Raw genomic sequence first — 15138 nt, forward strand, 5'->3', positions numbered from 1 at the left:
TGCCAAAGCTTAGGTGGGATGAGCCCCAGCCTTTCTCCCTGGCCTTTGGCGTGTCAGAGTAAGTGCAAAGAGGGGTGACAGCAGTTGCATCCATGATTTTTCAACTCACTGCTACAGTATGCAAAGGAAGAGCAGTCTGGCATTTCCATGCTCTGAATTCCAGCTGATGTCCTAATGCAGGACACAGCTCAGCTTCAAGGCTTTCCCTCTACTCTGTAAAAGGTCATGAGGTTATGGGTCCTTCTCCTGCTCCTTCCTCCTTTGCCCCAAAGTAGCTTCTATTCCTGACTTCAACGTTAGAGAAACTTCATCAGTAATGACCAGGGAGCTGTTCTCCCCAGAATGCCCAGTAACTTCATGGCTTTTCTGGAGCTGGCGCGTGGAAATCTCCCACGGCCACCACAGCCTTAGTGAGTCTGCACTCACCAGCCAGGTGAATGGTTTTGAAACAAATGGGGCAGGGCAAGTAGACTGTGGGACCTGATCCAGACGTGTTTTGGGCATGTGCTGACAGCACCTATGTCCCAAAGGATGCGTGCAGGAGCACCAGGCTTCTGCAGCCCCACTACGCTTGGGCAAGAGCCAGCTCCTCATGTGATCAACCTGTGGCAGCTCTGGGCAGGCACCTAACCTGATTTACTGGCAATTTAGGGTTTTATAGGAATGAGCAGGGAGGAACCCAACCTTCCCCTAGGTGTTTTCAGTGTTCAGCAGCAGTTGGGTGTGGATTTTGGCCGCATACAAAAAATTCTGTACAACTGCTTTTCTGGATGTAGCCTGAAGGTTGTAGCAGATGTCATGGACTGCTGGTCCACTCACCAGAAGTCTATGAGGGGGGGGGTTGGCATTTCTGATTTTGTTTAGAAGACATTTTTAAAGAATGTTTGGTTTTTTAGCCTCAATTCCTACAAAAATGTAGCTCAGGTAATCAAGAATACGTCTCTTTCTTCTCCCAGTCTCTGAAAGTTCTGCACTGTGAAGCAAGCAGTGGCTAGCAGAGTCACCTTGAACTCTTGGCTGTTGGAAACTATCATTCTTCAGACATCCCTAGTCCAAAGGACCAAAAAAAATGCTGGTTGATTTGGAGGGAGGATCTGAAGTGCTGGGAGATCAGATCATTTATTCAAGTTCTTGGGGAAGTCCCAGCAGGGGCTCTGTGGAGCTCTCGCATCCAAAACTGGGTCATGATCTACCTGAAAGGCTCTTGTCCTTCCCTTTGTACCTGCCCTTGTCCTTAATTGGAAATATCTCTGTGATGCACCCCTCACACCCCAGTGCCTCTGGGACCCCTCCTGACGGTGCTGCAGGGGCTGGCTTTGCTGTTCCCCTCCCTGCTCTCACTGCTGCTGGGCTGCCACGGCTGCTTGGGCACCCAGACTGCAGAAATAGCTCTAATCCGGGGCAGCTCCCTGAGCTCGTTCAGGCTGTGCTTCCCAGGCAGGGCCAGTAAAACAGAAATCAGCATCAGGGTGGTTACTGCTGCTGGGGAAATGCATGCTTTAATAACTCCAACTTTATAGCCCTGGCTGTCCCTGTAGCTGCCCCACAGCTGTCCCCAAAGAGTTACTTGTTGAAAATTATTCTCCTCGATGTTGACTTCCCAAGCTAACTTTGAGTTCAGAATTTCTCCTAAAAGGTGTTTTTGAAAGCAGTACCTATGCAGTTGCAGGCAACAAGCAAAGTGCTGTGGCTGGATGCCAGCAGGGAGGGGAGGGAGGGTGCTGCTCTCCCAGCCAGAGACAGGGAGCTGCAATGCAGAGATGCCAAGCGCTGAACCAGGCACCCTGGCTGCTGTCAGGCGTGGAGAGAGACTGCCACTTCCAGGCCACAATTCATCCAGCCCAAAAGCAGGCATCTCAAACTGGCTGGTGAACCAGACCTTAAAAATGCCCAGTTTTCCTCCCCCAGCACAGAAATGATGTAGACACCCACCTCAGACAGTGAGCTGTGTACTGCAGGTATTTACAATTGGGTGAGAGAAACATAATTCTCACCCCAATCTGAATGTTAGAATATCTGCATGCTGGAGACAATTTCAAAAGGCTGAATCACTAAGAAATGAGGCATAAGATAAAAACTAAAATCAGAGATAAGACACTGACAGTTTAAAAAATTGGCTAAAAATTAAATTTTTGGCCAGTGGCATCATTTGTGGATGCCATGACAGCTAGGTAGCTGCAGTGCTGGGACAGGACCAGCTCTAGTTTCACTCTCTGGCACCCCATTTCCCTGGCTCCAGCTGTGGTCTGCAGCCTTACAGCATCATATAAACTCCCTGGGACAGGGACTATCCTACCCTGCTCTTTATGTCACCTAACAAGGAGCTTTGTCATCCTTGTCCCATTGTGGCAAGGTTACAAAAAGGCAGTGCTGATGAAAAAAACCTGCCAAAGGTTAATCCTGCCTGGGTGACAATGACATCCTTAGGATGTCTTTCCCAGGATTTTTCCATTTAGCATCCTCATTACCCACTGACTAACAGGTCTCAGGGCACTGATACTGAGATCAGAACCATTGGCAAGTTTGTTCTCAGCAGCCTGTAAAAAATCATGGAAATACATAGACAGATACATGGCCTTCCTTATGTTAAAGGAAGCAAACCCCAATATAAAAATATATTTTTTAAATAAAACAAGCAGACCAGAACACAAATACATTTTCAGGAGGAAATAAGTTTTCCCCCTTCTGAAATAAGTGTCAGCCTTGGACAATTAAGATCTGGGGTTTCCTTTCAAGCTCAGACTTGCAAACACCAGCACAAACCTTGTTATGACAGTATTTTGCTCAATCCTGGCTCTGAGTTCTTCATTCTGCTGTTGCAGCATGGTGATTTTTTCTTCCAGTTTTAAATTTTTTTCAACCTGCAGCAAAAGAAGGTTTGTTAAATCTGAAGAACACTCGGCACCTGATACAAGATAATTTGTTCTATATTAATCTGTGGAGCAACTTCTAAAATTTGAGGATGGGTGGAGGTGGTTTTCTTGACTGCAGCTGAGATACAGAGATCTGACTCACAGCACATCACGCTGGTGGAGTACCTGGGGCCATCAGCAGAGCACTGAGCAGGGGCAGAGCTGAACCAGCCCTCACTTATAACTGAGCAGGAGGAGGAGGGTCTCAGTTTTGTTCAGTGCAAATAGATGCTTTCCTCAGTGGTGTCCCAAAGCTTTTGTCCCCCAAGGAGCCAGCATTACCAGAGGCTGGAAAAAGTGCTGGTGACACTTGAGGAGCACCCAGCACGGAAAGTTGCCCAACACTGTGGTACGAGTGGTCAGTCCAGTGGTGAAGGAGGAGTGCAAGGTGGGATGATGTACATCTTCCAGACATTACAGTCTGACATCCAGCCTCCAGGATTATGATTCCTCAGGTATGGAGAGGAAAAAGTCACCCACCAGGGCAGATGATGCCCAGCAGCAGCCTAAGAGTGCTGCTGCATTCTTATGAGATGGACTGGCGTCTGAAGACTCTTCTCACTGCTGCTGACAGTGTCAGCTTAAGTGACAGGCTTAAACCAGACATTTAACTTTAAGCTGTAAGTAATTGAAATTAATCCTATCCCAAGCACAGGTAGCTTTTATTCAGCACAGTTCAAGGGCAGGGTTTGAGGACATAGTAGCACTGTATTAGTAAGATGTTTACAGCATGTCCCACAACCTCAGGTACCCTGTTTTCCCCAAGCTGTGAATTTGACATACATTATCACCTTAGTCCTTGGTTTTCCAGCTGAAAATTTTGCTGAATTCGACACTTTTGAAAGAAAACAAGATAGCACAGGGTAACCTTATCTCTGTGTGAGGTTGGTTATTGAATTTCCCAACCTTTTATAAAGATCCACAATATTGTGCACAGGGGATAGCAATAACTCACACTTAATGGTGGAGACATCAGTTTTAGGTTGTGTTTTCTGGTCTGTGCAGGTAATTGTAAGGTATACTCCTGATTCTCAGATATTCTGGTCTGTCCCTGTTGATTTTGTTAGAGCAGCACATGGATTCTGTCCTTGTTTTGAAATGCTCTGAGAGAGGAACAACCATCACAGGCTCCCTCTCTGCTTCTTCACTAGTTTTCACAAGTAGCAGCTATGCCACCTTCATTTCCATCCTCCCTGTCAGCTGCCAAGGAGCCAAGGGTGACCCTGTGTTTGAAATGCTCTCTTGCTCCCTTGTGAGGCATTTGGAGATGTTCTGTAGGTATTCTGGCACTTACAAAGGTGTATCTTGAAATGGAAAGCAGTCGTGCCTTTGGGCCACAGCAGACCCAGTGTGTTACTGTGATAAAGGGCTTGAACAGGACTATGCAGTTAATGAGCAAAAGCAGCTAAAGGACCAGGAATTATATAGGCTGTTGTTTGGGATTTTTTTTCCCCAATGTTTCCAAATCCTGGCTTGGCTCCAAGAGTAACACATTGGAAAGAGCAGAGATAATAAGCCTCAGTTGCAAAGAGGCACTTTTCTCTGCATCCACTTACTAAAGCATCTGTTCAGCAAAATAATCACCAGAGTTCTCAAATTTCCCTGTAAATGGAAACAAATCTTGCTGAATGCTGTGCTGAACCAGCTGCCACAGCTCCCAGCTGAGGTATTGCCTCATCCTGTCACCACACTGTTTTACTGCCACTGCAGGTTATGCTGTACAAAATGAATCCCCTTTCCCACAAAAAATGTAACTGATGGTGGACTGGGGAGTTCTTAATTAGGAAATCCCACAAGTAGAGGAGTAGAAAACAGCATAGCCTGCAGAAAAGCATTACTGGAGGGCTGGAGAGACCTCTTCTAGAGTAAGCCTTGCTAGGGACTGCTTGCTGAGTGCTGCTAATCCACACATGGCTCCCTAAATGCCTGCAGGAGCAGCAGCAAGACACACCATGGCTCAATCTTCCCCTACGTGCCCTCTCCAGCCCTAAAAAGCTCCCTGTAGGGGCACATGTGCAGGCTGGTGTACCCTGGACTGCCACAAATTTCCCTTTCCCCCATTCTTCCTCCACCACTCACCTTGCTGTGTCACCTAACATGCTGAGCAGGTACTGTATGAAGAAGCAACCCAGATTGATGCATGTGAATCTCTTTGACTGTGTCTTGCCCCAGCCTCATGTGGGTACTGCCCTCTCTTAAATTCATCTGCTGTAACCAAACTTCTCCTGAATTACCTCTGTGATGTCTCCTCTGTAGGAAAAATGACAACTCACCTGTTTTTCTAGCTCCATAATCATCTTCTCCTGCTGGTGAATCTGGAGGTTCTTCATTTCCAGAACATGTTTTAAGCTCTTCAAATCTTTTTCTAAGTGTAGGTATGGAGCTCGCACAATCTAGGAAATATATCAGGGATTTGGATATGTCAGCCATACATACATCTTCAGCCATAAGAGACCTTCATGTAACCCTGTGGTTTAGGAGAATCAGTGGTGTGAAAACTACCTGGACCTCTGCAGCCCATTTGACCACTGATATTGTCTCCACTTTGGCTAAGATTTGTGACTCTTCCTCAGAGCTCAGTATTCAGGGTCTCAGCTGGGACCTGACCCCTGCCCCTGGAGTGAGTATCCAGTTGCTCTTCATTGAATCAGGTGATGTGTAACACTTAGAAACATGTATTTTGATGTAGTTAGAGTGGTTATCTACCTTCAGCTGTTCCTCAGTGTTTTTCTTCAGAGCCTCTTCAAACCGGTCTGCTTTGGCCTTAAGAGATTGATTCTGGAAGGTGAGGGTGTCTATCTGGTCCTGGGGGGGAAACACACCAATTCACACATCAGCTGTGTTATCAGCACACTCACCTTCATACTGGTCAGTCTGCACTGCCAAACCAGACAGTGGTTTATCAGGGAAGCTAAATAAGGCTTAGACACCCCTGTAAGTTGATATTTTTTTATGTCAGGCCACTTGAAAATAGAAGGGGTATTTGATAAGCCTCAGGGAATCACAAAATCCCTGTGACACCTGTGGCTGATGCTAAATCACCCCATCACCTTGTGCTGGATGAGAACAGACATGTCCTTCCTTGGAAGAGCTGGCATTTATATCACACGCATTTGTGTGGTCCTTAGAGTCCAAATGAGGCAGGAGATACCTGTTTCCTTCCCTTTTCTAAGCTTCTAACATGGTAACAAGCAATGATGAGTTAGTCATCATTTCATCTCAGAGCTATACATGGGAACAACATGTTATTTTAGGTAATCATATTTCTGTTACCATCAAAGGCATTTCTGTCTATACCACACCTGTAAAATCCACAGTTGCTGTGAAGATGGTATTTTTATCTTTCACAGTTGTGATTTCTTGTCTGGAACATTACATCAGCCCTTATTGCAAAACTGCTGACATGCCTCGAGCTGTCGCAGCAGTGCAACAATATGTGCTAGTCAGGGGGTTTAAAAATTGCAATTCATCTCTGCCTGTGACATCAAACAGGACTTGCATTAATTGCTCTGCCATCTTTACTCGTTCACACATATCCAACCTTAGCTTGTGTCACAGGGGCCCAGTTCTGCCCTCCACTCCTTGAGATTTCTTCATCTAGGGAGTGAGAACAGCATGGAGTTTTTAGAAGGATTAGACGACTTTGGCCTTGGTGTTAAACAGTGGGATGTGGGAGCTGCGATGAGCAGGGCTGACCCTGGCCATCCACAGCCTGGCTGCACAGCAGGGACTGCACTGCCCTCCGGTGGGACTGGAGATGTGGCTACAGCGTGGGACCGGCTTTCCCACATTCAGGCAGCAGGGAGGAGGTTGAAGCACAGACACAGGCACAGGGCCAGGCAGGGAGATGTCTCCATTTCTGAGCCCTGGGGGTGCCAGCTGGCGGGTACCGTGCAGACAAGGTGATGCTCATGGTCACTGCAGGTGCCACAGTCCTCCCCACCAAGCAGGGAAGAGCTCAAATTCACCAGCAGACAGCAGGGTCAAAAAGACATTTCTTTCTTTATCCAGATGACTTTAGGACCCTTTAAGTTTTCTCTCTGTTGTTGTGAACCAGCCCAGGGGGAGGAGAAATCCCGAGGGTTTTCTGTTCTATCCCAGTTTGGACAGGCAGAGCACAGGAGGTACCAGAGCTGGTAAGAGCCTGGCGTGCTGGCAGTGGAGAGCGTGTCCAGGGCTACCATCAGCTGCTCCCTGCACCATCACAGGGTGGGAAATAAAGAAACTGCTAACCTGGAGCGACAGACGCAGCTTTTCAAATGTCTCTTCTAGTTGTGCCTTTTCCAGTTTGTGAGCAGTGTTCAGTTCTGGAGAGGTTACACAGACATGACATTACTGAGTGAAGTCCAGCAAACCAGGGTCTGAGAGCACACATGTTGCGAATCAAGTGCAATTGGGGATGAGTTTTAGGACATGGAATGGGAAACTGGTAGCAGTATGCAATATGTGACCTTGGATAAATTGTTATGAAAATCAGAGTTTCCTGATCTTTCACTGTTTGCAGGCACCTCTGTTTCTATGTGACCAGATTCTGATTTTTCAGACATGCTCAGAATTCTCAGCTCCCAGGCACTCTGATCTGAAAAGGGTTAGTCTGACAATGGGCCATTTGCCAGTTCAGAGTGAGAATCCCTAGAGAAAAGGATTTAAAATTGGATACATTTAAAATCTTGGGTTGCAATTTCTTTGGGGGGATAGAGAGGAGGGCCACCACCTGAGATGCAAAAATACAAATGACAGTGCTTCTCCCCAAGCTGTGGTAGATGAGCTAAGAGGTTCATTCCAGTAGTGAGACAGAAAAGACAAAAAACTTGATTAAAGGTTTTTCTCCTGTAATAACTCACCCTGGGCATACTAATAACCAAAAATTGAATAAACAAAGTGAAATAAAGTTTAATCTCTAAAGCAATGGCATCATTCAGTGGAGTAGTAGCAGCTGCCTTTTTAGTATATGAACACTGTATTTTGTGTTTTCCCTGCAAAGGCCATGGGTTGTGCCCTCTAACCCCCCCAGCAGCTGCAGCTGCAGCAGCGAAGTGTGACACGCGGCAGCGGTGTGTGACACAGGACAGCGGTGTGTGATACAGGACAGTGGTGTGTGATACAGGACAGTGGTGTGTGACACACGGCAGCGGTGTGTGACACAGGGCAGTGGTGTGTGACACGGACAGCGGTGTGTGACACAGGACAGCGGTGTGTGACACATGGCAGTGGTGTGTGACACAGGACAGCGGTGTGTGACACATGACAGCGGTGTGTGACACATGACAGCGGTGTGTGACACATGGCAGCGGTGTGTGACACGCGGCAGCAGATGTGTGACACAGGACAGCGGTGTGTGACACAGGGCAGCGGTGTGTGACACTCGGCAGTGGTGTGTGACACATGGCAGCGGTGTGTGACACAGGACAGCGGTGTGTGACACAGGGCAGCGGTGTGTGACACTCGGCAGCGGTGTGTGACACACGGCAGCACATGTGTGACACACAGCAGCACATGTGTGGCATATGTGTGACACATGGCAGCTGTGTGTGACACATGGCAGCAGTGCCAGGCACACCCGCAGCGGCTGCAGTGCCTTTTCCAGGCACAGGAGGGCATTTCACACCCACACCACGAACAGGGAACACAAACTTCGGCCACCAGACCCCTGATGAACCGCAACTGAATTTTATCATCCAAAAATACTTTAAAAATTGAGAGAGAAGAATATCCTCAAGCACGAATCACCTTTTTACTTATTTGTTTTCAAAATGGCATATGTTAATTTACAAATGCTGTGCTAGGTACCTCCTCTGCCCATGAGAGAGGAGAATAGACTCTTCTCAGTTCATGTTCTGCTCTGGATTGTGTCTCCAATTGACAATGCAGAGCTAGGCAATATGGCTTGGTCTGGGAAACATGGGAAAACCTACTAGAGGTATTTAAAATGTAGGAAAAAATAGGGAGATTGTACAGATTACTGTTAAATGTCAGCTAAAGCATGCATGAAGGCAAATGTTTAGACATTGAACTGGTAGGGAGGGAAGACCTCTATCTGCAGCATCAATCCTGTGGCCAAACTGTAACACAAAATAAAGGCAAGAGTGCTGAGGTGCAGATTTGCACCAGTGAGAGGCTTTAGTCTGCTCAGCATGGCCAGAAGTTTGCTGCTGGAAATAATGAAATTTTGGAAGCTGTTTTTAGAAGCATCTGTGGGTATTTGAGCACCTAAATTCAGGGATGTCCCAAGAGCTCTATCCTCCTGAGCATCTGAGGATTAGGCTCTTGAAAAATCATGTGTGAGAAGCGATGTGGAATTTGGATTCTATTTTCAGCAACACATAGAGAAGGCCTTATCTTTGACCCAGAGATACCCCTCAGATAATCTCAGGTCAAAGTTAGATGCTGTAGAGTGCAGACATCTCTCTCTCTGCCTTAGCATGAAACTGGTGGTCCACCCACGTGAAAGCACTAGACCAACACAAATTTTCTGTGTAATCTGCTCTGGAGGAAGAAGCAGAGTGTCACTACAGCATTAATTCCTGCTCTGGAACAGCTGTGTAGCTGTTGGGTTGTCCTTGGCTTACCTTGAATCTTGCAGTCATTCTCATCCTGCAGTACTGTAATGGCCACTATGTGGTTGTTCTCCAGCTGTGACATTGCAGCTTCATGTACAGCTGTGAGATCTTCCACCTGTCCCAGCAACAGTGAGCACAGACATGGACACATGGTTAGACAGGCTGTGGCACGCTGACCAGCCTCTGCTGGAGAGCTCCAGTGAGCTGGGGACAGCAAAGGGATCTACTGAATGTGACACTTCCAGCACCCGAGCCAGTTTTGCCATGTTGATGCCTTGAGTGGTAGCATGTAGTCACTGCTGATGGTATTTTTGTTCCTTCAACTTAATGGTGATGAAGAGGTACATAAGAAAGCAAAAGGTCAAAAAGACCTTAGGTGGAGATGTTGTTTGTTAAATGTTCAGAAGTCTCAACATACCATTAATCTAAATCATAACAATGCCCACACAGCCCACGGCCATTGTGGGAGTGAGCAGTGCAGCTGGAAGAGAGCTGTGGGCAGCCTGTGCTCCAGAGCACCCTTTGGGCTTGGGACTGTTCAGTACATTGTTTGTCACTAGACTCGGCTAAAGGCAAAGCGGGATCCCTAATGATGGCTTTTTGATATGAATCATTAAAGGAGCTACAATAGAAATCCTGATCAAGACTGGGTCAGTGATCCAGAGCACTTTCTGAATGCAATGCATCAGTTTGATTTTCTGGGGTTTGTAACCACAGTGATTTTATTCCCTACATTTAACACAATATTATCTGTGATATCTGGCAAGGCAGGGGATCAAACTATTTTACATTTACAGTGAAACAGCTGTTCTGTTCATGGCTAAGTGACTTGACTCTAAACAGCTTTATTTGCTCACAGTTATGTAAATAATGGTAGAAGTTTACTGCAGCTGAGTTTGCCCTGACTGGAATAAATGTTATTTCACTGCTTTTAGTTGTCAAACATATGTATTAGGTAACCCACCAGAAGCCAAATTTCCAACCATATTGGAGAAAACACATTCTTAGAATGAAAGTTGGGCATTTAACATGGAATTTTAAATTATCCAAACTAATTTTCATAATAATGTGGGAGATAGCTCAGTGGTGAAGAACTGTTTGCAAAATAATGGGAACTCAGCCTGCTGATGTATTGCATGACAGAGCTGAGAAAGGTGGGGAGCAGATGCCTCAAAGGGCTACTAATGGGGTAAGGACCGTCACCAGGCTTTCCCCGGAGCACAGTGTCCTCGTATGTGATGTCTGTAAGCTGAAGCCTCATGAGCATTGCCATGTTCTTTACCTTGCCCTTGCTGAAGCCTTTATTTGCACTCTAATTGAGTCTCAACCAAACAGCACTTCCTAGGAATGATTATCCTCAATGCTCACACCCTCAGAAGGTGAAGGGGTCTCCTCTTGCTGCTACCATCTTTGACAAGTTATTTATCTATAAACCCAATTAAACACGTCCCAAATTATCTGTAGGGATTTTTCTGCCTTCTGTGTGTTTCATATCCACATCCCAAATGGCTCTCTTTCATCTTCCAGTGTGACGTCCTGTCTGCAGTGTTCCATGGCAGATAGTCAACTTGGCACTGGGAAGAGCTCTCTTGGATGCTAGTAACTTACTCTGTAAGCCTGATCACCTCACTTAACACAAGTCATGTTTATTTCTGGCTGTGGAATCTACCTCAGGTGGGATTTTTAAGGCTTAATAAAGTAAAATCAAGAGGAGCTCTCGTGGGAGAAGTTCAGTAAGCTGCTGGGCAAGGCAGCTTGAGCTGAGCACCCCAAGTGAGAAACACTGGCAAGACAGATCACAGCCTTTACTTTGCAATTCTGCCTTTAGCTGCAAGGAGATGTGAGAATGCACTGGCACACAAGATCATTTTGTGACGAGTTTGGCTCTCATGCTCTGCTACCTCCTCAGTGACAGCTGAACCTCCAAAACCTGACACAGGAAATGTATCTCCAAACAAATAACAGCTGTCTGGTAATGAACTAAGTGGTGACTGAAGCAACACAGCATGGAAGGCTAAGCTGTGACTGGAAACCATGACTGTAGGATGTGTATCTTCCAAATTAGATTTATAGACACAGAAATGCAGATCCATGGTCAGAAGGATTTTGCTATTGTTATTGCCTTCAAGAATGCAAATTCAAATCCCCCTCATACAGATGGGCTGCTCAAGCACAAGGCTTTTCTCATGTGCATTGCAAGAGCTACATTTCCTTGGCCAAGAAATGTGGGTGAGCAGCTTTCCAGCATGGCCTGTCAGCCCCCACTGATCCAAGAGTGCTCAACACAGGATGGGTCTACAGCACAGCAGGAATTCAAAGGGAAAACCTGCTAAAACTCATCATGCTAACTAAACTGTGAATTGAAAATGTGGGTTAAAACTCTGAGATACCAGGGCGACAGCCACACTTTCAAAGCAATGGAGAGGAATGTTTGTGTTATTTTCAGTAATCAGGGAACACAGAGCTCTGGAGCAAACCAAGAACTGTTTGCCCCACAGAGGGAAGGATGTGTTTCCACTGCTCCTCTGTGATGATGAACAGAGTCACAAAAGATGAAAACATGAGAACAATAAACATACTTCTAGTCAAGTCCTACAATGACTTTGAACAGCTTTCTTGCACTGATCAGCTTCAGAGGAGATGAATCAACATCTGTTCTTGTGGTCCTGGGAGCTCACAGAAACACTTCAAAGAGTAGCAGAGCTAAGCTATAAGCTATTTCATAAAAAAATGAACAAAATCCTTCACAAATGCTGATGTCAGGTGATCCAGGAGAGGTAAGCCTTGGCAGCCAGAGCCAGCATCTTCTACCAGGCAGACTGACACACTGACAGTGAAAGCAAAAAAATGTCAAGGCTTTTGGGAACACAAACCCTCCTTCATATCAGGAAGAAAAGCAGAAAATTTGAAGGGCATTGCAAGAAAACCAACTTGCATAAAATGAAATGAGAACCAAAAGACATAGCTCAGCATAGGTTCTAACCATTTACCGAGAAATATTTTTTAAAATCTGATTTAGAACATAAAGACCTATTTGATAGCACCTTCTAATACATCTTTAGAAATCAGTTCATGAACAGAAATAGGTAGTTTGTCCAGGACAAAACAGCCCAGTTGCATTGAGTTACAGTGTTTGTTCTGACAACAGCAGACAAAAGCAGCTGCTTGTGAGAATACTCCTGTCTACACACAGAAGGCAAAGCAAGGAGAAACACTTGGGATGTACAGTCCAGGAGATTAGGCTGAGTGGTGGGGCAGCAATCAGGGGACCTGGAGTGCATCATGTGCTTGATGTTTAGGCAGCATGTGTTGCACGGTTGCTATCACTTCACTGTGTTGCCCTTTAACGAGCAAATAACAATGGGCTGGCTCTGCTGGCCTTACCTGTGTGGAACCCTTATAACCCTTGGTTTTAGTCATAAATTGACTAAAATAGGTGGGTTGAGGAGCAGGTATGTGTGGGCAGCAGAGCTAATCTTAATATTTTTATTGTAAAACATCAGCAAACATGTGAAGATGACATGGCAATGTAATAGACTAGTGTGTAGAAAAAATAGTGGAACTAATAGGGAGAAAGAGTAGTAAAGTTATTATAGAAGTAAAGGATTAAATTTTTCCACTCAAAACTCATTACCAGTGTCTTCATGCTGGAGTGTTCAGTGTATTTCATTACCTGAACCCAGTCAGTACTAGAATGGACTACTCTTCAAAGACAACAGGTGGAGACTGACCTGATCCTGATGCTGCAATTTGGCTTGTTCCAGCTGCAGCCTGTGCTGCTCCTGCAGGCTCTCCTTCTTGGCTTTGTACTCCTCCTGCAGCCGCTGCTCCAGCGCCTGCATCTCCTGCTGCTGCTGCCTGCGGAGCTGCTTCCCCTCCTCCTCGAAGCGCCGCTCCAGCTCCTCCTTCTCGCTCAGCAGCTTCTTCCATCTCGCCGTGTTGAGCTCTGTGGAGACAAGACCTCACAGTCCTCACGCTGCCCAGGACCAAGCAGTGGCATTGGACCTGTTGGTAGGGCAATGATCTTGGTGCTTCTCTCCACTCTGTTGTACAAGGGGTATGACTGACCACTTGACCAGAAGGGTTTATATCTCATACATCCCAGTTTCCAGCTGTTCGAAGCTGCTCATCCCATAAGCCTGTCTCCAGCTCCAGCAAGGACCATTCAAATCCATTAATGCACACTTGCCTAAAATATTTTTGTATTCAAACCACTATCTTGTGTGCTTCATGGCATCAGAGAGTACAATGAAAGGCTGATACTGAAAGCAATCAGAAAGTGTGAAATTTTTACTCTGGTGAACTAACCCAGTGACTACGTCTCAGAATTCACACCAGTGTTTTCCAACAGTTCTATCAAGTCAAGGAAAATCAGTCCATTCCCCCATTTGGTTCCTCACCTTTATTATCCCCCAGGTCCGAGGATAGTAATGTCACAACCACTGTGTCCTCAGCCATTTGCTTTGCTAAAGAACAGTTGCAAAAAATCCAGATATTGAAGACTTGATGCAAGCTGGACAAGATCAGCCAGAGTACATGAACAGAGCAAGTTTGCTCATTTGTAAAGATCTAACAGGTAAGCAGTGATTAAAATCATCATGACCATAACATTCAGAATACCAAAGAAGGAGAAATGGGTTTCTAATGGCACTGCTAGATCTTCTTTCTGATTCAGACCCATAGCTGATTTAGAAAGATGATCAGGTTTTTGAACAATCTGATTGCATATTTATCCTTCCCTTGCCTTTCAAGGTGCCATGTGGCACTGTAAGTCAGAGGATTAGGAGCAGCTGTCTCCCTGCTGAATGCTTCAAACCCATATTTATCCTATGCTATGACAACATATTTGTTCAATACCTCTATCTTCCTGCCTCTTTCTGCTACAGTGTCAGACTGTGCTCATTTTTCCCAGGACAGCAACAATTTACCAAGTTACCAGTGCTGTCCCCACAGCTTATGTTAGGTGCACCCATGCCAAGGCAGTTTGACACCCAAGCAAACCATTCCCTTCCCCACACAGCTATTTTTCACCCTATTTAGAGCTCTGGTCCACACTTACTGGACACCAATATCCAGACTTGCTCAGTATGTCTAGACAGATAAACCCTGCCCAGCTCCTGTTCTGATCCTGGCATTTTCTGGAGCACTGTGAGGGACTCTGTCCCTGTCAAGCTGTCTGCTCCTGATTGAAAGAGTGATCCAGTGTGTTCAGCACCTCAGTGGCAGCATACAGAAAGCTTTCCCACTTGCATTATATCCAGAATGGAATGGTACCTAGCTGCAATATCTTGTCTCCTGGCAGTCTGGATTAGAGCTCGAAACCCTCTCTCTTGCTTTTTGCTTTTTTATTATCTTTGGCATGTAAAGGGATCCCAGAGCAGGAGGGGTTGTGCTTGCAGCTCTGCCTTCAGTAGAATTCAAACTTACTCAAGCTTTAAATAGGAGAAATAATGAACCCCATCTCTCTCCAGCCTCTCTAACGAGATTACCCAGCACACAGGGAAGTCTGGGAAGCAAAACGTGCTCTAACCAAAAGTCCATCTGAAACACATCCTGAAACCTGTAATACAAGACTCTTCACAAATCAGACCCTGATGTTGGTGCAAAATGGAAGGAAGAGGGAAGCAGGGAAAGTGAGCTTGCAAGGCATGTTCCCCATACACCCA

At 45.9% G+C, this 15138-nt stretch overlaps 1 protein-coding gene across 1 annotated transcript in view; it reads right to left on the minus strand.

Annotated features, from left to right (window-relative positions):
* MTUS2 (microtubule associated scaffold protein 2) overlaps positions 1–15138 on the minus strand; it is a 238767-nt gene that overhangs the window by 5087 nt on the left and 218542 nt on the right. The window contains exons 10-15 of the mRNA XM_039718410.1: positions 13204–13418; positions 9482–9587; positions 7146–7219; positions 5619–5717; positions 5186–5305; positions 2764–2861 (exon numbers count right to left, since the gene is read on the minus strand). Of these exons, the coding sequence (XP_039574344.1) occupies positions 2764–2861; positions 5186–5305; positions 5619–5717; positions 7146–7219; positions 9482–9587; positions 13204–13418 (712 nt within the window). The remainder of the gene's footprint in view (positions 1–2763; positions 2862–5185; positions 5306–5618; positions 5718–7145; positions 7220–9481; positions 9588–13203; positions 13419–15138) is intronic.

Source organism: Passer montanus, unplaced genomic scaffold (assembly GCF_014805655.1).
Source record: "Passer montanus isolate IOZ18808 unplaced genomic scaffold, ASM1480565v1 scaffold4, whole genome shotgun sequence".
NCBI classification, from domain to species: domain Eukaryota; kingdom Metazoa; phylum Chordata; class Aves; order Passeriformes; family Passeridae; genus Passer; species Passer montanus.